The sequence below is a fragment of the Elephantulus edwardii genome, unplaced genomic scaffold (genome assembly GCF_000299155.1).
Source record: "Elephantulus edwardii isolate Elephantulus edwardi_28Jun2011 unplaced genomic scaffold, EleEdw1.0 scaffold00154, whole genome shotgun sequence".
NCBI classification, from domain to species: Eukaryota; Metazoa; Chordata; class Mammalia; order Macroscelidea; family Macroscelididae; genus Elephantulus; species Elephantulus edwardii.
The window spans coordinates 7,008,508-7,022,912 of NW_006399904.1; the positions used below are offsets into that span (position 1 = coordinate 7,008,508).

At 37.7% G+C, this 14,405-nt stretch overlaps 1 protein-coding gene across 2 annotated transcripts in view; it reads right to left on the reverse strand.

Annotated features, from left to right (window-relative positions):
- The window catches only part of ANGPT2 (angiopoietin 2), a 79,426-nt gene extending 73,040 nt beyond the window's left edge, over window positions 1-6,386 (reverse strand). The window contains exon 1 of one of the 2 annotated variants that reach the window (XM_006895019.1): window positions 6,022-6,386. In XM_006895019.1, the coding sequence (XP_006895081.1) occupies window positions 6,022-6,306 (285 nt within the window). In that variant the 5' untranslated portion in view covers window positions 6,307-6,386. The remainder of the gene's footprint in view (window positions 1-6,021) is intronic. The other variant, XM_006895020.1, reaches the window with a different exon arrangement.
- Window positions 6,387-14,405: the final 8,019 nt, after the last annotated feature.

Consider the following 14,405-nt stretch of genomic DNA (forward strand, 5'->3'; position numbering starts at 1 on the left):
ACTTAATTTCTGAATTTCAGAGTACTTTTATTATTAACAGAAATTACCTTTCAGAAAGGCAAGTCTAGTGTCATAGTCTAGAGAGTTGCATTAGTAACCCAAAGGCGGCACCTTCTCTGGTGGTTCAAACAACCAACCTCCCATTCTGTTGATGCACAGCCTCTGTAAACCTGCTGGAAGGTCAGCAATGAGTCAGTTCAAACTTGACAGCAAAGAATGAGTTTATTAAAAATAATAATAATTTAGAAAGTGGTTATATGAACTCCTGTATTTACATGCAAAATTCTACACCCAACTTCTACTTCTGTTTGCCAACCACAGCCCCTGTAATGTATTTTTTTAAACACTGTAATTTTATTTCCATGTGGCTGTAAGAAATTCAAATAAGGTGCTTGCAAAAATACCTTGGGGTAGGAGGAAAGGGAGTTGTCAGAGATGGAATGCTCAAATTGTTTGAGTGAAAATAAGGTATATCTGGCTGAAATCTTTACAAGAGGAGACTGCTTATATTTCTTCTGCACAGCAGTTGATAGATTTGAACTGCCACCATTTCCGTTAGTTATCCTGATACAATATGTATTATGTTACCAGGAGTGTTACAAACCTTTAAGCGCTGATCTGAAGGGATGGCATCAAAGTTAAAAAAGACAAATTTACTTCCTCTTTTCTACCTTTTTGTTTGGCCTTTTTTTTTAACCTCGCCCATCTGTTACTTTAATAATATTTTTGCCTTGTTTTATAATTATTCATATTCTGATAGGATTGATGATACCTGTTTGGTTGGTTGTGTCTTTTTTAATTGTTATTATGTGCCATCGAGTCAGACGTGATTTATAACTGACCCTTTAGAAGGGTCTCAGAGGCTGTAAATGGCATAGAATGAGAATGCCTGCCTTTATCCCCCTTACTAGCTAGACAATTTAAGCGACCTGCGATGGGTTTGGCAACACAACTCCTAACTCACCAGGCCACCAGAGTTTGTTGCTGAGGCTGACAGAAATACAGATTTCACAACAAGGCTGTAGGAATTATCTAACGTCTACACAGGAAATTTTGGGAAATATATATGCAAGTCAATTTTTTGTAGACTCTTCAGGTAAATAATCATCTTCCCATATTATGAAGCCTAAATAATTAATCCAATATAATAAAGTAATATAAAATGTCATATTTTAATAAGAATGTAATACTTTAGTAAGAAGTGACTACTTGAATACGAAAGAACTCTCATTGCCATCAACTTGGAACAGACTCATGACTGATTGTCACGCAAGTTTCCGAGGCTGTATATTGAACAGCCAGATCAATGCACCTCCCTACAAACTCTGTTACCAGAGCTCCCTTGACCAGAGAAAGCAAAATAAATATACACAACATGTTGTTCATTTTGTTATGAATGATCAAGTCAGAACTCACTCATAGCTCACTCACCAGCAAGTTTATAGAGACAAGTCGCATAGCATGAGATTGCCCAACTTTCTTTCTCAGAGCAGCTGGTGAATTAAAAATGTGTGCCTTTGAGATGGCAGTGAAACTTCTGACTAGGGATGATAGAAGGAGAACTGATGCTTTTGAGCTGTGGTGCTGGAGAAGAGTATTGAATATACCATGGACTGCTAAGAGAAAAGATTCATTCTTGAGAGAGTGAAACCAGGTTACTCCTTGGAGACAAGGATTCTGAGGCTTCATCTGACATACTTTGGACATGTTGCAAGGAGGGACCCGTCCTTCCAGAGGGACATCATGCTTGGGAGGGTAGAGGGACAGTGCAGAAGAGGAAGACCTCAATGAGATGGATTGATTCAGTGAGTGGAGTAATGGGGGTAGATGTGTCAGAGACAGTAATGTAGCACAGGACAGAGCAGGGTTTAGGGCGGTTATACATAGGGTTGCTATGCATCACAGGTGACTCGAAGGCACATAACAACAACAACAACAACATATGTTGTGATTATGTTATGTGCCATGAAGTTTGAGCAGACTTATAGTTGGCCCTCCAGCCAGTTTTCAGAGGCAGTAAGTCACACATGAGGAGATTGCCAGTTTGTCTCCTGTGGAGCAGATGGTGCATTCAATGAATTTGGGCTATAGTTTGGTATATGTATCCCTGTGTACATATGAGTAGCTTTTGTTCTGACTAATGATTACTCCATGTATGCCAGAGTAGAACTTTACTCCATAAGGTTTTCAGTGTCTGATTTATTTGCAAGTCAATTACCAGGTGGTTTTTGGTGAACTCAAAGAGCCAAGTTTTTTTGTTAAAAGCAGAGCAATTAATCATTTGTGACACCTAGAGATTCTATACTATATAGAGACAATGATTTATTCACTTTTAAAACTTTAATATATTGCCTTTCCCCAATCATAGTGAAACTTTGATAATCTCTTCAATCTTTCTTGGAATGATATTGCTATTTAATTAACACAGTATAATAGTATTACATACTAATACTATTATAATAGTTTAATAGTAATATTTTTCTTGTGATCTTAGTTTGGTCAGCTTTATCTGAATGTATAACATTTGCTTCCACTACTGAACATAATGGCATTTAATGATTCTAGAGCATAGGAATTTTTTTTTAAAATCTCCAATACTGCATTAAATCCTTAACTATGTATGTATGTATGGATTTGTTTTTTTGTAGTGTTTTTCTTTACTGAATCAACTTTTGTTTCTCTGTATATACAACTAGTGGCTGTTTTGCAACCACACATGATAAAACACACACGCAAACCAGACCCTTGGCAAGGAAGGGGCGGAGCTGGTGAGCTGAGTGTATGCATGAGCCTCTCCCATCAGTCTTTCCCACGTACAGCAGTTATTTTTTTAGGAGCATCATTGTGTTGTTTCCTATACATCAACTGATGAGTAGTAACCCTTGTTGTTTATTGAGAGGATGTGGTTTTGTGGTGGTGTGTGTTTTTTTTCTTTTCTTTTTTTCAAGAAAAAGAAAGGGGCAGGAATTCAGGTTTACAGTTCCCAGTCTGTCCTTGTGGCATTTACAAAAAAAAAAAAAGTAAGGTATATTTCCTTAAAAGAGGAAATGTTTCCATTCATTGTTTTGTTTTATTTTCCAAATCCTTTTGTTTTAGGTAGCAGTTGACTTTGCAGTTATTTATAAAATGCAAAGTATTAATCAGTGTGAAATCTTTATTTCCTCTTATTGAAAAAATTCTATTTGATCTCGTAACGAAACAGAATTCATTTTCTGAGTTGTTTGTCTCTTTTCTATAACGTGTTACTGCTGCTGAGACAGAGGTTTAGGATAGTTGCAGGATTAGCAAGGGTAAGGCAACACGTAGTGCTTTTTTAACTTCATGGCATGTTTGGTGTACTAACTGTCAGGAGTTTATCTTATCCTTGTTTAACCACAATGACCCTCCTCTTGTATTGTTCCATTCATATTTCTCTGCTCTCATTTAGAAGTCTGACACTTCCTGTGGCTGACAGATTAAAGGGCCAGTGTGCACTCTTTTGATGATGTGCAAAACCGTTTTCTGAGTCTAAGCTCCTTAAGCTATGGTAGCCACTCAGATGTCGAAGTACTATTCATTTACCCTAAAATCAACCAGAAACTTAGTCTATTTTCTTTCCTGGCAAGGTTACTAGGAACTTAATTGTTTAAAGGGTTTGTGCGGGTTGTTGTTTTTTGCTTTTTTTTTTTTTAATCCACTCTTTCTCTTATTTTTTTATATGGGTAAGAGAAAAAAAGAAGATATACAAACATAAAACAAATGCCCTTCCAGAAAAGGAAGTATCTAAAACATAATGAGAAACACAGAATTGTGCATTTTTTGTTATGCAAATATCTAGAAGTAAGTGGACTGTAGTGTTGACGATGCAACTCTGTGGCTTATCTAACATTCCATTGCAGTGTTGCCCTGTTTATTATCACAGGTGACAAACACAGAAGGGTGAGAGTAGAAAGGTTACATTTAATCACTTTAAGCAGGTTTCATGTTTGCTTTTTTGCTTTCATTCCCAAAACAGAAGCCAGTCAACCAAGTTAGTGAGAGTACAAATTGACTTTCTCAGGTGCACATCTCTGATCACTGAGATATGCCAGAAAGAGCAGGTGCTAAGCAGATGAAAAGACAAACATGAAGTCATTCTTGGGGATATTTAGCTAGAGAGCTGAAGAAGGAATTTTGGAACGCCATTGTACTGCTGTTCAAATATTTACTAATTGATCCTGGGAAGGAAAAAAAAATTGTCTCCTAATGTTGAATTCCTTGTCCTTTTCCTTCTTTAAACAATGTCTCAAAGACCCAAGAGGAAAGAGGGTAGTTTATCTAAGAAAGAATTATGAGCCTTGCTTATGGTGTTCCAGGTATACTTGATATGAGTTTAATTTAGCAAACACAGTTTAGCAGTCTTGATTTAGCAAAACATTCTTTTCTGTTACTTGGTTGTTTATTTAGGAAATGACTTACCAGCTGACTAGATTAGACTGTTTACTACTAGATTTCTTTCATCCCTCAGTGAGATTGCGTTAACACTGGCTGTTAACCATGCCACAGAATTGAGCAGTATTTAAGATAGCTTATCTTTCAAAACTTTGAGCTTGTGTTGCTGCATTCTTTTCAAGGTTACCATAATTATTTGACATCTATGACATTTAGAAGATTCTAATAACACTGCACTGGCCTTTTTAGGAAAAGAGGAAATGTCCTAGAGAAATTATCCAGAAGGTATATTACTTTTTAGAAAGACATTGCTAATACCTTTTAGTTTTTGCTAAGTTAGGTGTTTTTGTTGTCTCCTCTTTGATTTTTTAAGAGCTTGCCTTTGTTGCCCTGACCAGAAGTGGTGACAGCATTCATTCATTTAGGATTATAGCGCAAGTAATAATTTAGTAGTTTCCTCTCTGGAGGCTGGGAATTAATGAGAAACACAAATCAGGATTCAAGATCTATACGGAGATTAAGATAAGGTGTCCCAACAGAAAGGTTTTTGTGAAATGAAAGATTGATATAAGAATTATACTTTTCTAGGGAAGTTGTCTAATGAGTCTGATACAATTTTGAAAAGTCTTTACATGGCTATTAAAAGTCAAGTTTCTCTACTTTGTGAGCTTTTATAATGTCATCGTTATAATATTTAATGATTAATGGATTGCTCACATAATTTGTTTAAACTTCTTTTAGAGTATATATGTGCAAACCGTTTAGAGAAACATTGCAGGATGACTTCAGTTTTTTTCTTTGTTACCAGATTTACATGTGAAAATAATCGTGAAAGAAAAACAGAGCTTTCCATATCGGACTTGGGAAAACTCTGTAAAAAGCCTGTGGAACAGTGCAGCAATCATAGCCCCAAGTCTGTGATGGCATAAATTCAGCATAACTGGCTCTGGGCACTTGTCCCACGTGGGTATATTTTCAAAGTCAGTTACTGGATTTGAAATGTGGCTGCCGTGCCCCAATCCCTTTGGACACTTGGAAAACTTTACCACCGTTCACAAATGACAAACCCTTAGGGGCAAAGCTCTGAGATTCTGAGAAACATAAGGTCTGTTTTATTTCATTTCCTCTCATTTACCAAGAGTCATAATCTATTTTAGTAAATAAATTCAGGAAATTGGTAAAGCACTTTACTCCATCCGTTATTTATCAGTAATTAACATGATTGTCACGTTTTTCCTGGCTCTGGCGCTGCTGTGTTGCTTACAGCTTCCCTCTCATGCTGGCGAGCAGTTTATAATGTCTCTAGTTTTGGGTGTTGCTGAGTTTAAACTACTTAAACAAACAAAACAGCAAGATGTTTTCACAGAGAGGGGCACTTGCTCTCTTTAATAAAGATTTCTAACGTTAGACGTTTTCTCTAGTGATTCTGGCATCTTTTTCAAATCATCATCTTCAGTCATGACTATTTCGACACAGTGGGATAAAAGAAAAGAAATGATAACTCATTTACAGATACCGGTAGTTACATCCCTCTACTCCCCCCTCCTTGTTAAAATATAGTTTATCTGAATAGCCACAGTTTCCATAAAGTAGAACTCTTTTTCCTCCTACCTTCATTAGCCACTGGGTGTTGTTTTCCATAATGTTTTCCAGCACTTGCAGTCTCTGCACGGAATCATCATAATCTAGCGGTGCGTCCCTCTGCACGGCATTAGATACGTAGGCACTGGATGAGGAGCGACAGTTGTCCATCTCCGGTAGGAGAAAAGTGTAGCTGCACGAACCATGCTGAACCTGATACTGCTTTTTTCCTATGCTGTCTATGCTTTTCCGAAAGTTGTAGGCTGATGCTAAGGCAAGACCACAGCTCAAAGTAAAGGAAACAATCTGCCACATTCTTCCTTTTGGTAATAAACCACCACTTTAACAAACTTGAAAGCACACGGGTGTCCAGAGTCCTCGGCTGCCCTCTGCAATGCAGGGCTATGCTGCCCTGGTTTAAGGCTGATCAATGAGTCTTCTTTTTCCTTCTTTTCAAGTAGCAAACTTGATTTTTAATGCTGTCTTCTCTCCTCTCTGGACCTCCAGTAAGTAAACTGTCAGATTCCAGTATGAAGAATCCTGCTCACTGTATTAGCTTTACAGATCAGCTTTGTTTCTCTTTCCCCAGATTTCTACAGTGTCAGTATCTGAATCAATCACTTTCTTTCCTTATATGATAAGTTGATAAGAGCAGCCAGACATGTGTAGCTAGCTGCTCCGCCCTCTTGGCTTATCCTTTATCTTCCTGTTGGGGGGTTACCCGCCAGGCAACAGGAAAAATCAGAGCATAATGCTTGCTGTCCAACCAGGACTATATACTGCAGAAACCCTCTGGGGAAAACTGATCAGTTACAGGACCCCTGGGTATTTCATAGGCACCACCCTAATTAAGTATTTCCTCGAGAGAGAAGCTGGTCTTTTTTGTCTGAATCTTATTTCACAGTATTTAGCTACTAAAATGTCTGAGGTAATAACTTTAATTTTTAAGTACAATGAAAGTTCCTGTTTTTTTCCTTTAGGAAAAAAAGACTACAAATATGTCAGGACTTTGGTTTATTTTTGTTATTAAAAATAAAGGGGAAGAAGTTTTGCTCTCGAAAGTTCTGTACCTTTGCATAGGAAAAATAGTTTTATTGATAGTACTTGGGTTTTTAACTACTAACTAAGCATGGAAAACTTATTTAAAACAATCTCTTAGGAAGACTTGTTTTATCATGCCATGCATGCTATTTACCATGACATATAGTAGATTTTCACATGAGGAAGATCAACTTGTATGTTCTAACATAACATTCTTTGTAATAAACTAGCTATTGTAATGTTCAAAATAAAGCATTCTAAAGGAATGAAGAACTTGTTAAATTACTATTGACTGAGAAATCAAATTTCAAATAGAAGGTATTTAGCATGCAAATAGACTAAAACTTAATTTTCCTTTTTTTGGAATTTGCTCAAAACTTTTGTTTTTGGAATGTATTATCTAGAATCAACTAAATTAGCCCTATAGGTGGAATAATTAAAGCAAATCACTTCTGTATTCTAATTAAGCTTTAATATCCTAGCTATAAAATGCAGGGGTTACATATATCTAAGCTGTTTTCCTATCTCAATTCTATGTCTCTATAATCCTATAGGTGACTTCTTTTAATAACTGAAATTCAGTATTTCAAAGATTAACAGTATGCTTATTTATACTGTTATAAATTAACAGTGTGCAAGCCAGAGAGTGTATGTAAATTATCCTTTGCCATGACCTTTTTTCTCAGAGTACAAGATTTTTTATCCCTGTAGATGTACTATTTGCCACACTGACTTAATGGGCCACATCTTGCCATTAAGAGGCAACTACCAATCTGTTACATACAAAGTCAATTTAGCGCATTAAAGAATTGTGCTCTTATTTCTGAGGTGAATGTGAAATTTTGTATAGTGAATTTTGTGTTCTAATAATCTATTTTCAACAGAACTATAGAGATCTTTTAAAAAGCTAATTTTATTAATAGGTTGACTCCCAAATCTTCTAGAGATGAAGTTCTAACTTGAGGTCCATGGAGGGAAGGAATACAGTGGGATCCATGAACTTGGAAAGGAAGGGGAAATAGCATTATTTAATCGCTAAATTCTAACCAAACTTCAATCTTTCCTATGATTGTGAGTAGGCAACAAACCACAATGGGATTAGTAATATCTGTTACGTGTCATTAATAGAAATCAAAGATGTTTTTACTACAGATATCTGAAACTATAATTTATACTCAGGACTGTGTCATTGTATTAATTTCTAGATCTTGTTTAATATCTGAATGAAGTTGCACAAATCATTTTTAGAGAAGAGATTTCATTTACTTCACAAAATTGCCAAAATGTTCTGTTTCTCTATTGCTTTCTCTCTCTCTTTCTCTCTCTCTCTCTCTCTCACACACACACACACACATACACTAACACACTCATTAAACTTCTCATTTTGAAAGAGTCACGTGAGTAGAAGGGATTTTTTTGAGTGCCCTAAGATATGTGTATATGGTTTTCACTAAGAGAACAAGTTGAAGAAAGTGTACATGTCAGACAAAACAATGAAGAGGGATGTATTTTAAAAGTTTAAAGAGATCTATGTGACCTGGATTTTGTGTGACCATGAGCAAATGCTTATTAATGTCCCTAAACCTCACCTCCCTACTGATATCATTGTTTATATCATTCAGAATGAAAATGATAAGTAATCCTGAATCTAATAAAGCAATTGTAGTTTCTTTTCCCTTGGGTGCTTTTTAAGAAATAGAAATCAATTCTTTTGCCCTCAAGTATTGCAGATGTATTTTTCTCAGACTGAATGTAATAGTGATAGAGCGTTTACTCTTTTTATTCTGGTAGTGATAATGAATATATGGTTTTAAAATCCGTCCATCTTTCTGCAAGGCAAAGAGAGTAGTTTTAAAAAGAAGTAATAGAGAATATTCTATAAATACTTATTTTGAGTTTTTTAATCACATGCTCTGGAAGACGTAAAGGACCTAGAAATTAATATCAACTGGGTTTTTAAGCTAAAGAAGCTATTAATAGTAAAGAAAAGAAGCCTGTACACAGAGTCAATGAGGTAAGTGAAAGATATACAAGTGTACATAGAAGAAGGACAATGTTACTTTCAGAGGTAGACACAATTCCTACATGCAATTGTCATGAACTCTGACTTCGATTTAATCCACTCAAGAGCACAATATGGAAATAGTGCACAGTGTTGATTCCTAATTGTAAACTACAGTCTGTTGAGGGAAGCTCAAGTTAGAGGAGAGAGTAGCAAACTTGTTTCTGTAATGAGATAAATAGTAAATAAGTTTGCCAACCTTTCGCTCTGTTTCAGCTACTCAACTCTGAATGAGTAAAAGTAGTGTGCGAGCAGCCATTCACAATATATAAACATCTGAATATGTTTGTGTTCCAATAAAGTTTTATAAATGGATACTTGAATTTGAGTATCATAAAATTCTTACATATCATGAAATGCTGTTCTTTTTGACTTTGAGGTTTAGGGGTGTTTTTTTTTCTCCCCAACCAATTGAAAATGGAAAAGCCATTCTTAGCACAAAGGCCATTCAAAAGCAAGCAGTGGCCTGTAGTTTGCTGAACACTGAGTAGCCTTAGAGGAGGCTGCCAGTAGAAAACATGAAGTGGTCGTTAAGGCCATGTTAAAATACACAGCCAATGTAAACAGTAAAATCTCTGATCCCCACAGATCATGGTATGATTTCTTACGGAACTATGAAGCATCACACATGCCTGGGAATGGAGTAAGAACAGTTGCCCAAAGAGAAATTGTATTTTGGAGTCAAATAGAAGTGCTTGGAGACAAATGATTCCAGGACTTATTGTCACAGAACATCAGTCATGGGCAGAGGCCAGCCGCAGGCAGCCCAGCATTGAAAGCAGAAACAGCAGAGACATTTTTGGTAGTCGGAGTTGCAAACTTGCATGTAGTAACTGGCCATTCAGAAATCCAAGAAGAGTTTCATAAGTCAGAATTGACTTTACAGAAGTGGTGATTTGAGGGAGGTGGAAATGCAGAGAAGAAATCTGCAAGCGCACTGACAACCAGATTGTGGAAGGCGTCATTAGACCCTAGAAAGAAGCAAAGCAGAGCTGGGTATGGAGTCTGCAGAGGGAACTCTGAGGCTGGATGGTGCCTAAAGGCTGTGACTGTGAGCCAGCAGTTAATTTATTGCATTGGTTAGAAGGCTGACTACTGTAATTACTTGATAAATTGTGCACAACTGCTTTACACTTTTCTCCATTCTTCTATTATTGAAAGAGTAGCAAATGAAGGCTGTTATACTTACACCCACACTCTGGCCTTTTGACTACTTCTTCTAAGGGATTAGAAGTTAAACATAGTCCAGATCCACTTCCACTTTCTAAAATAGATTTGACTGTGGTTTTCAAGACTGTTCGTTTTCAAAGAGAATCTTGAGCTTTCTTCAATGACTTGCTGACAGGAGAGCTCAAGGCAGATGAGACTATAAAAATAAGAATTATTATTACAGGCTTCCTAAAATTTGTCTGCCCAACTAATTCTTTTCCCCCTAAACCATTCTTCTTAACACCTGTCCATGTTGCTGTTTACTGTCTTAATCATGTTTGTCCCCTGCCTCTCCCATATGTCATCAGCTAAAACTTTAGAACTTCTCCTTTAGCCCCCTGAGAACATTCTCCAGTTTTAGTTATACAGTTAAACCTGTGAGAGCTGAGACTTGACAGGACAGCCTTATTTCTCTGGGTTTCCACCTTTGATGGAATGCAGTCTTAACACTTTCCTGAGGCTCTTCTAATGGAAAATATTTGCGTTTTCCTTGTCTGACAAGCTTCCACCCAACACAGGTCTCAGTTTCCACAGGTTTTACTGTACTTTGGCCATGAAGCCGCGACTCTTGTTCATGGATACCAACAAGACCACAAATGCCTGCTTCTCAAAAGAAAGAGCTCAGAGAACTTTGATTATCTGCCTCTTTCTTTCTGTTTTCTCTGTTAAACAAAGGTCCTAACACGTGAGTACAAGTCAGTTGTGGCCTTTCCGGGAATAAAGTAGATCCAGGGGGTGCAAAATCTCCTCCATCCAGGTAGTGGGATCTCAATCATCCAAAGCGCTCTGTGAGGCCTTCTTGGGTATTTTGCTCTAATTTGAGTGGTGTCTTTGGAAGCAAAAGAAAAAAAATATGCCAACATTAAATCAATATAAGCTGAGGCAGCGGCAGCATCCAAGCAATAAAAAGGACCAAATAAAATTTGTCAGGGCCCACATAACTTCTGCTCTCAGCCAGTTTAATATGCATTGTTTAATCTGATAAAATATTGTTGGACAAATGAAGAGATGGAAGAGGAATTGAGTGGTAAGAATCTAACAGCCTTTCCCTGGGAAATGGAACTGCTTTCTCTTAACCATTGAGAACTTGATAATATATTGCCAAGATAATCTTTGAAATCAGCACTTTTAGTTAAAAACTGTGTAGAGAGTATACAGACATATGTAAAGGCACATTGGGCTCCTGTATTTAAAGAACATCTTGTGTTGGAGCCTTTTTTCATCAGATCCTGGGTAGCGTCGTGCCTGAGCGAATTGAATTTCTTTCTGGCTCTTTCTTTCAAATATGTTGTAGCCATTGTCACTCTAAGAGCTCTGGGGGTACCGTGGTTAAAGCTCACCTACCAGCCAGAGTGTTAGTATTTCAAACTAACCAGCTGCTTTCTGAGAGAAATACATAGTAGCCTGCTCTACAAGGACCACAGCCATGGAAACCCTGCGGGGGCTTTTGTACTGGTTCTGTGGGATTACTCAGCCCAAATAGGCTCAACAGCAATGTGCTTTTGTCACTTTAAATTATATCCTTTTTTGCCTGCAGACCTTCTGAGAAAGTGATTGGTACAGCATGGCTGTAATTTTTTTAATCTGTGCTGTGTTGATCATAGAAGGAATTCTCAATAAAGATCCCACATTATTATTTATTTGCAGATGGGCACACTTAAGGACTCTGTGTTTAGAATGCTGGAAAAATGTTTTTAAAATTCATGTAACATAAAGTGTTGTGCAGTGCACGGTTTTAATCCACCAGCTGGATTCTGTGAGAGAATGATGGGCAGTCAACTCCCGTGTGATGTCGTTGTTGTTGTTGTTAGGTGCCATCGAGTCAAGTGCAACCCATAGAGACCCTGTGAACAAAAGATCTGAACCCTGTCCTATCCTGTGTCATCCTCACACTTCCTGACACGTGAGAGCCCATTGCAGCAGTCACTGTGCCCATCCACCTGGTTGAGGGTCTTTCTCTCCTTAGCTGACTCTTCACCTTTCCAAGTATCATGTCCTTCTCCGAGGAATAGCCTTTCCTAACAATATGCCCAAAATATGTGAAGCAAAGCCTCATGATCTTTGCCTCCAAGGAGCACTCCGAGGGCACCCTCTCCAAAACATTATTGGGATGTTCTGTACTCTTCAAATAAGTACTTTTCAAAGCATAGTATTATGATGGAATGTCCTGAGAGCTAGAATTGTAGAGTGAAAAGGGAAGAACTCACTCTGCATTTCTCAAGCTGAGAGAACTGAATATCAAATTTAAGCCTCGAGTTGAAATATCAAAAGATACCACATGCAATATTTTCGATGACCCAGAAAGCGTCAAAAGAAGATGGAGGGACTAGATAGAATTACTGTACCAAAGAGCTGACACTGAAAAAGTTCAGAAAGTACCATATGAGCAAGAGCAAAGGGTAATGAAGGAGGAATTGGAAGCTGCATTGAAGGCATTGGCAAAAAAATAAGTCCCCAAGATTCAGTGGGATACCACTTGTTTCAATTAGTAGATACAAAGGACTAGAAGGTCAAAGAATACAACTTTGAATATAATTTGCATCTCAATATAAAAGAAAACAAAGGTTCTTACCACTGGACCAATAAACAACTTCATGATGTTGTTGTTGTTGTTGTTGATTGCCTTCGAGTCAAGCACCCTATGACCTTATGAACAAAAGGCTTGAGGCCCCTTTACAACTATTGACATTTATCAAAGTTCATAGAGTTTCCAGAGGAAAGTTGTTTAGGAAGTGGAAGCCACTCCTGCTTCCAAAGCTGTCATAGAATATTACTCGTTGCATCACCTGCGATGCATAGCAACCCTATGAACAGCAGCTCTGAACCCTTCCATGTCCTGAGCCAGTCTTACTAATTCTGACACGCCAATCCCCATCGCCCTAGTTACAGTATCAATTCATTCCTTTCAAGGTCTTCCCCTGTACTGTCCATCCATCCTTCTAAGCCTGATGTCCTTCTCCAAGGACCTATCTCTCCCAGCCACGTGCCCAAAGTAAGTGAGTTGGAGCTTCAAAATCCTAGCCCCCAACGAGAGACTTGGTTTCACCCTCTCCAAGACAGAAATATTTGTTTTCTTGGCAGTCCATGGTCAGTTCAAAACTCTTCTCCAGCACTACAACTGGAAGGCATCTATTCTTCTGTCATCTTTAGGCATTGTCCAGCTCTCTGAACATAATAAGTAATTGAGAAAACCATGGCCTGGATTAGGCTCACCTTTGTATCTAGACTGACATGGTTGCTCTTCAGCACTCTGGAGTGGTCCATGACAGCAGATTTTCCCAATGCAATTCGTCTTTTGAACTGTCAAAAACTTCTTCTTACTTGGATCCACAATTAACACCCTTGGTATCAGCAGTCACAAAATCAGAAGACATATTGCTTTGGGAAGTTCTACAGTTAGGGACTTCTCCAAATATCTGAGAAGTAGTGATGTCAGTTTGAGGACTTTGGTGCATCTGATTCAGGCCATGGTTTTTCTGATCACATGCTATGCTTCTTTTAGCTGGACAATGAATAAGGGTGACAGAAGAATTGATCCCTTCGATGTCCTCTTGGGAAAGACTACTGAACATCCTGTGTGATCTTCTGGCTCTGAAAATCCACTGGAGTGTCAGTTATGAGTTGGTTCTTTCTTGAAGGTACACAACAACAACAATGAGAAAGTTATTTTTACAACTTTTCCCCCCTCCAAGTTGTGCATAAGAATTAAGAAAAATCTAAAGAAGGTACATCAGACAAAGCTGAATGTTTCCGCTTCCATACAATGACTTCTTTGTAAGCTTCATGGGAGATAACTGTCTCTACCTAATCTTGTTAAATATTGAATTGCAGTTAAAGCACCATAATTGGTTTCCAAAATGTTGGCCCATTAGCTTACCATTTTCCAAAGCTACCAATCTGGAGCAATGTAAAATTCCTAATCTGGAATTTGATAAAAAGTACCAAACATTCCTACAGTTGTATGAATGTAGAAGAAACAGAAGCAAAAAATGTATATATTTAAGCCCTTAGATCAAAAATTCATTGCCATCTACTCATTTCCACCTCATACTGATGCTCCATCAGTTTCCAAAGCTGTAAATCATAAATGGAAGGAGGCCGC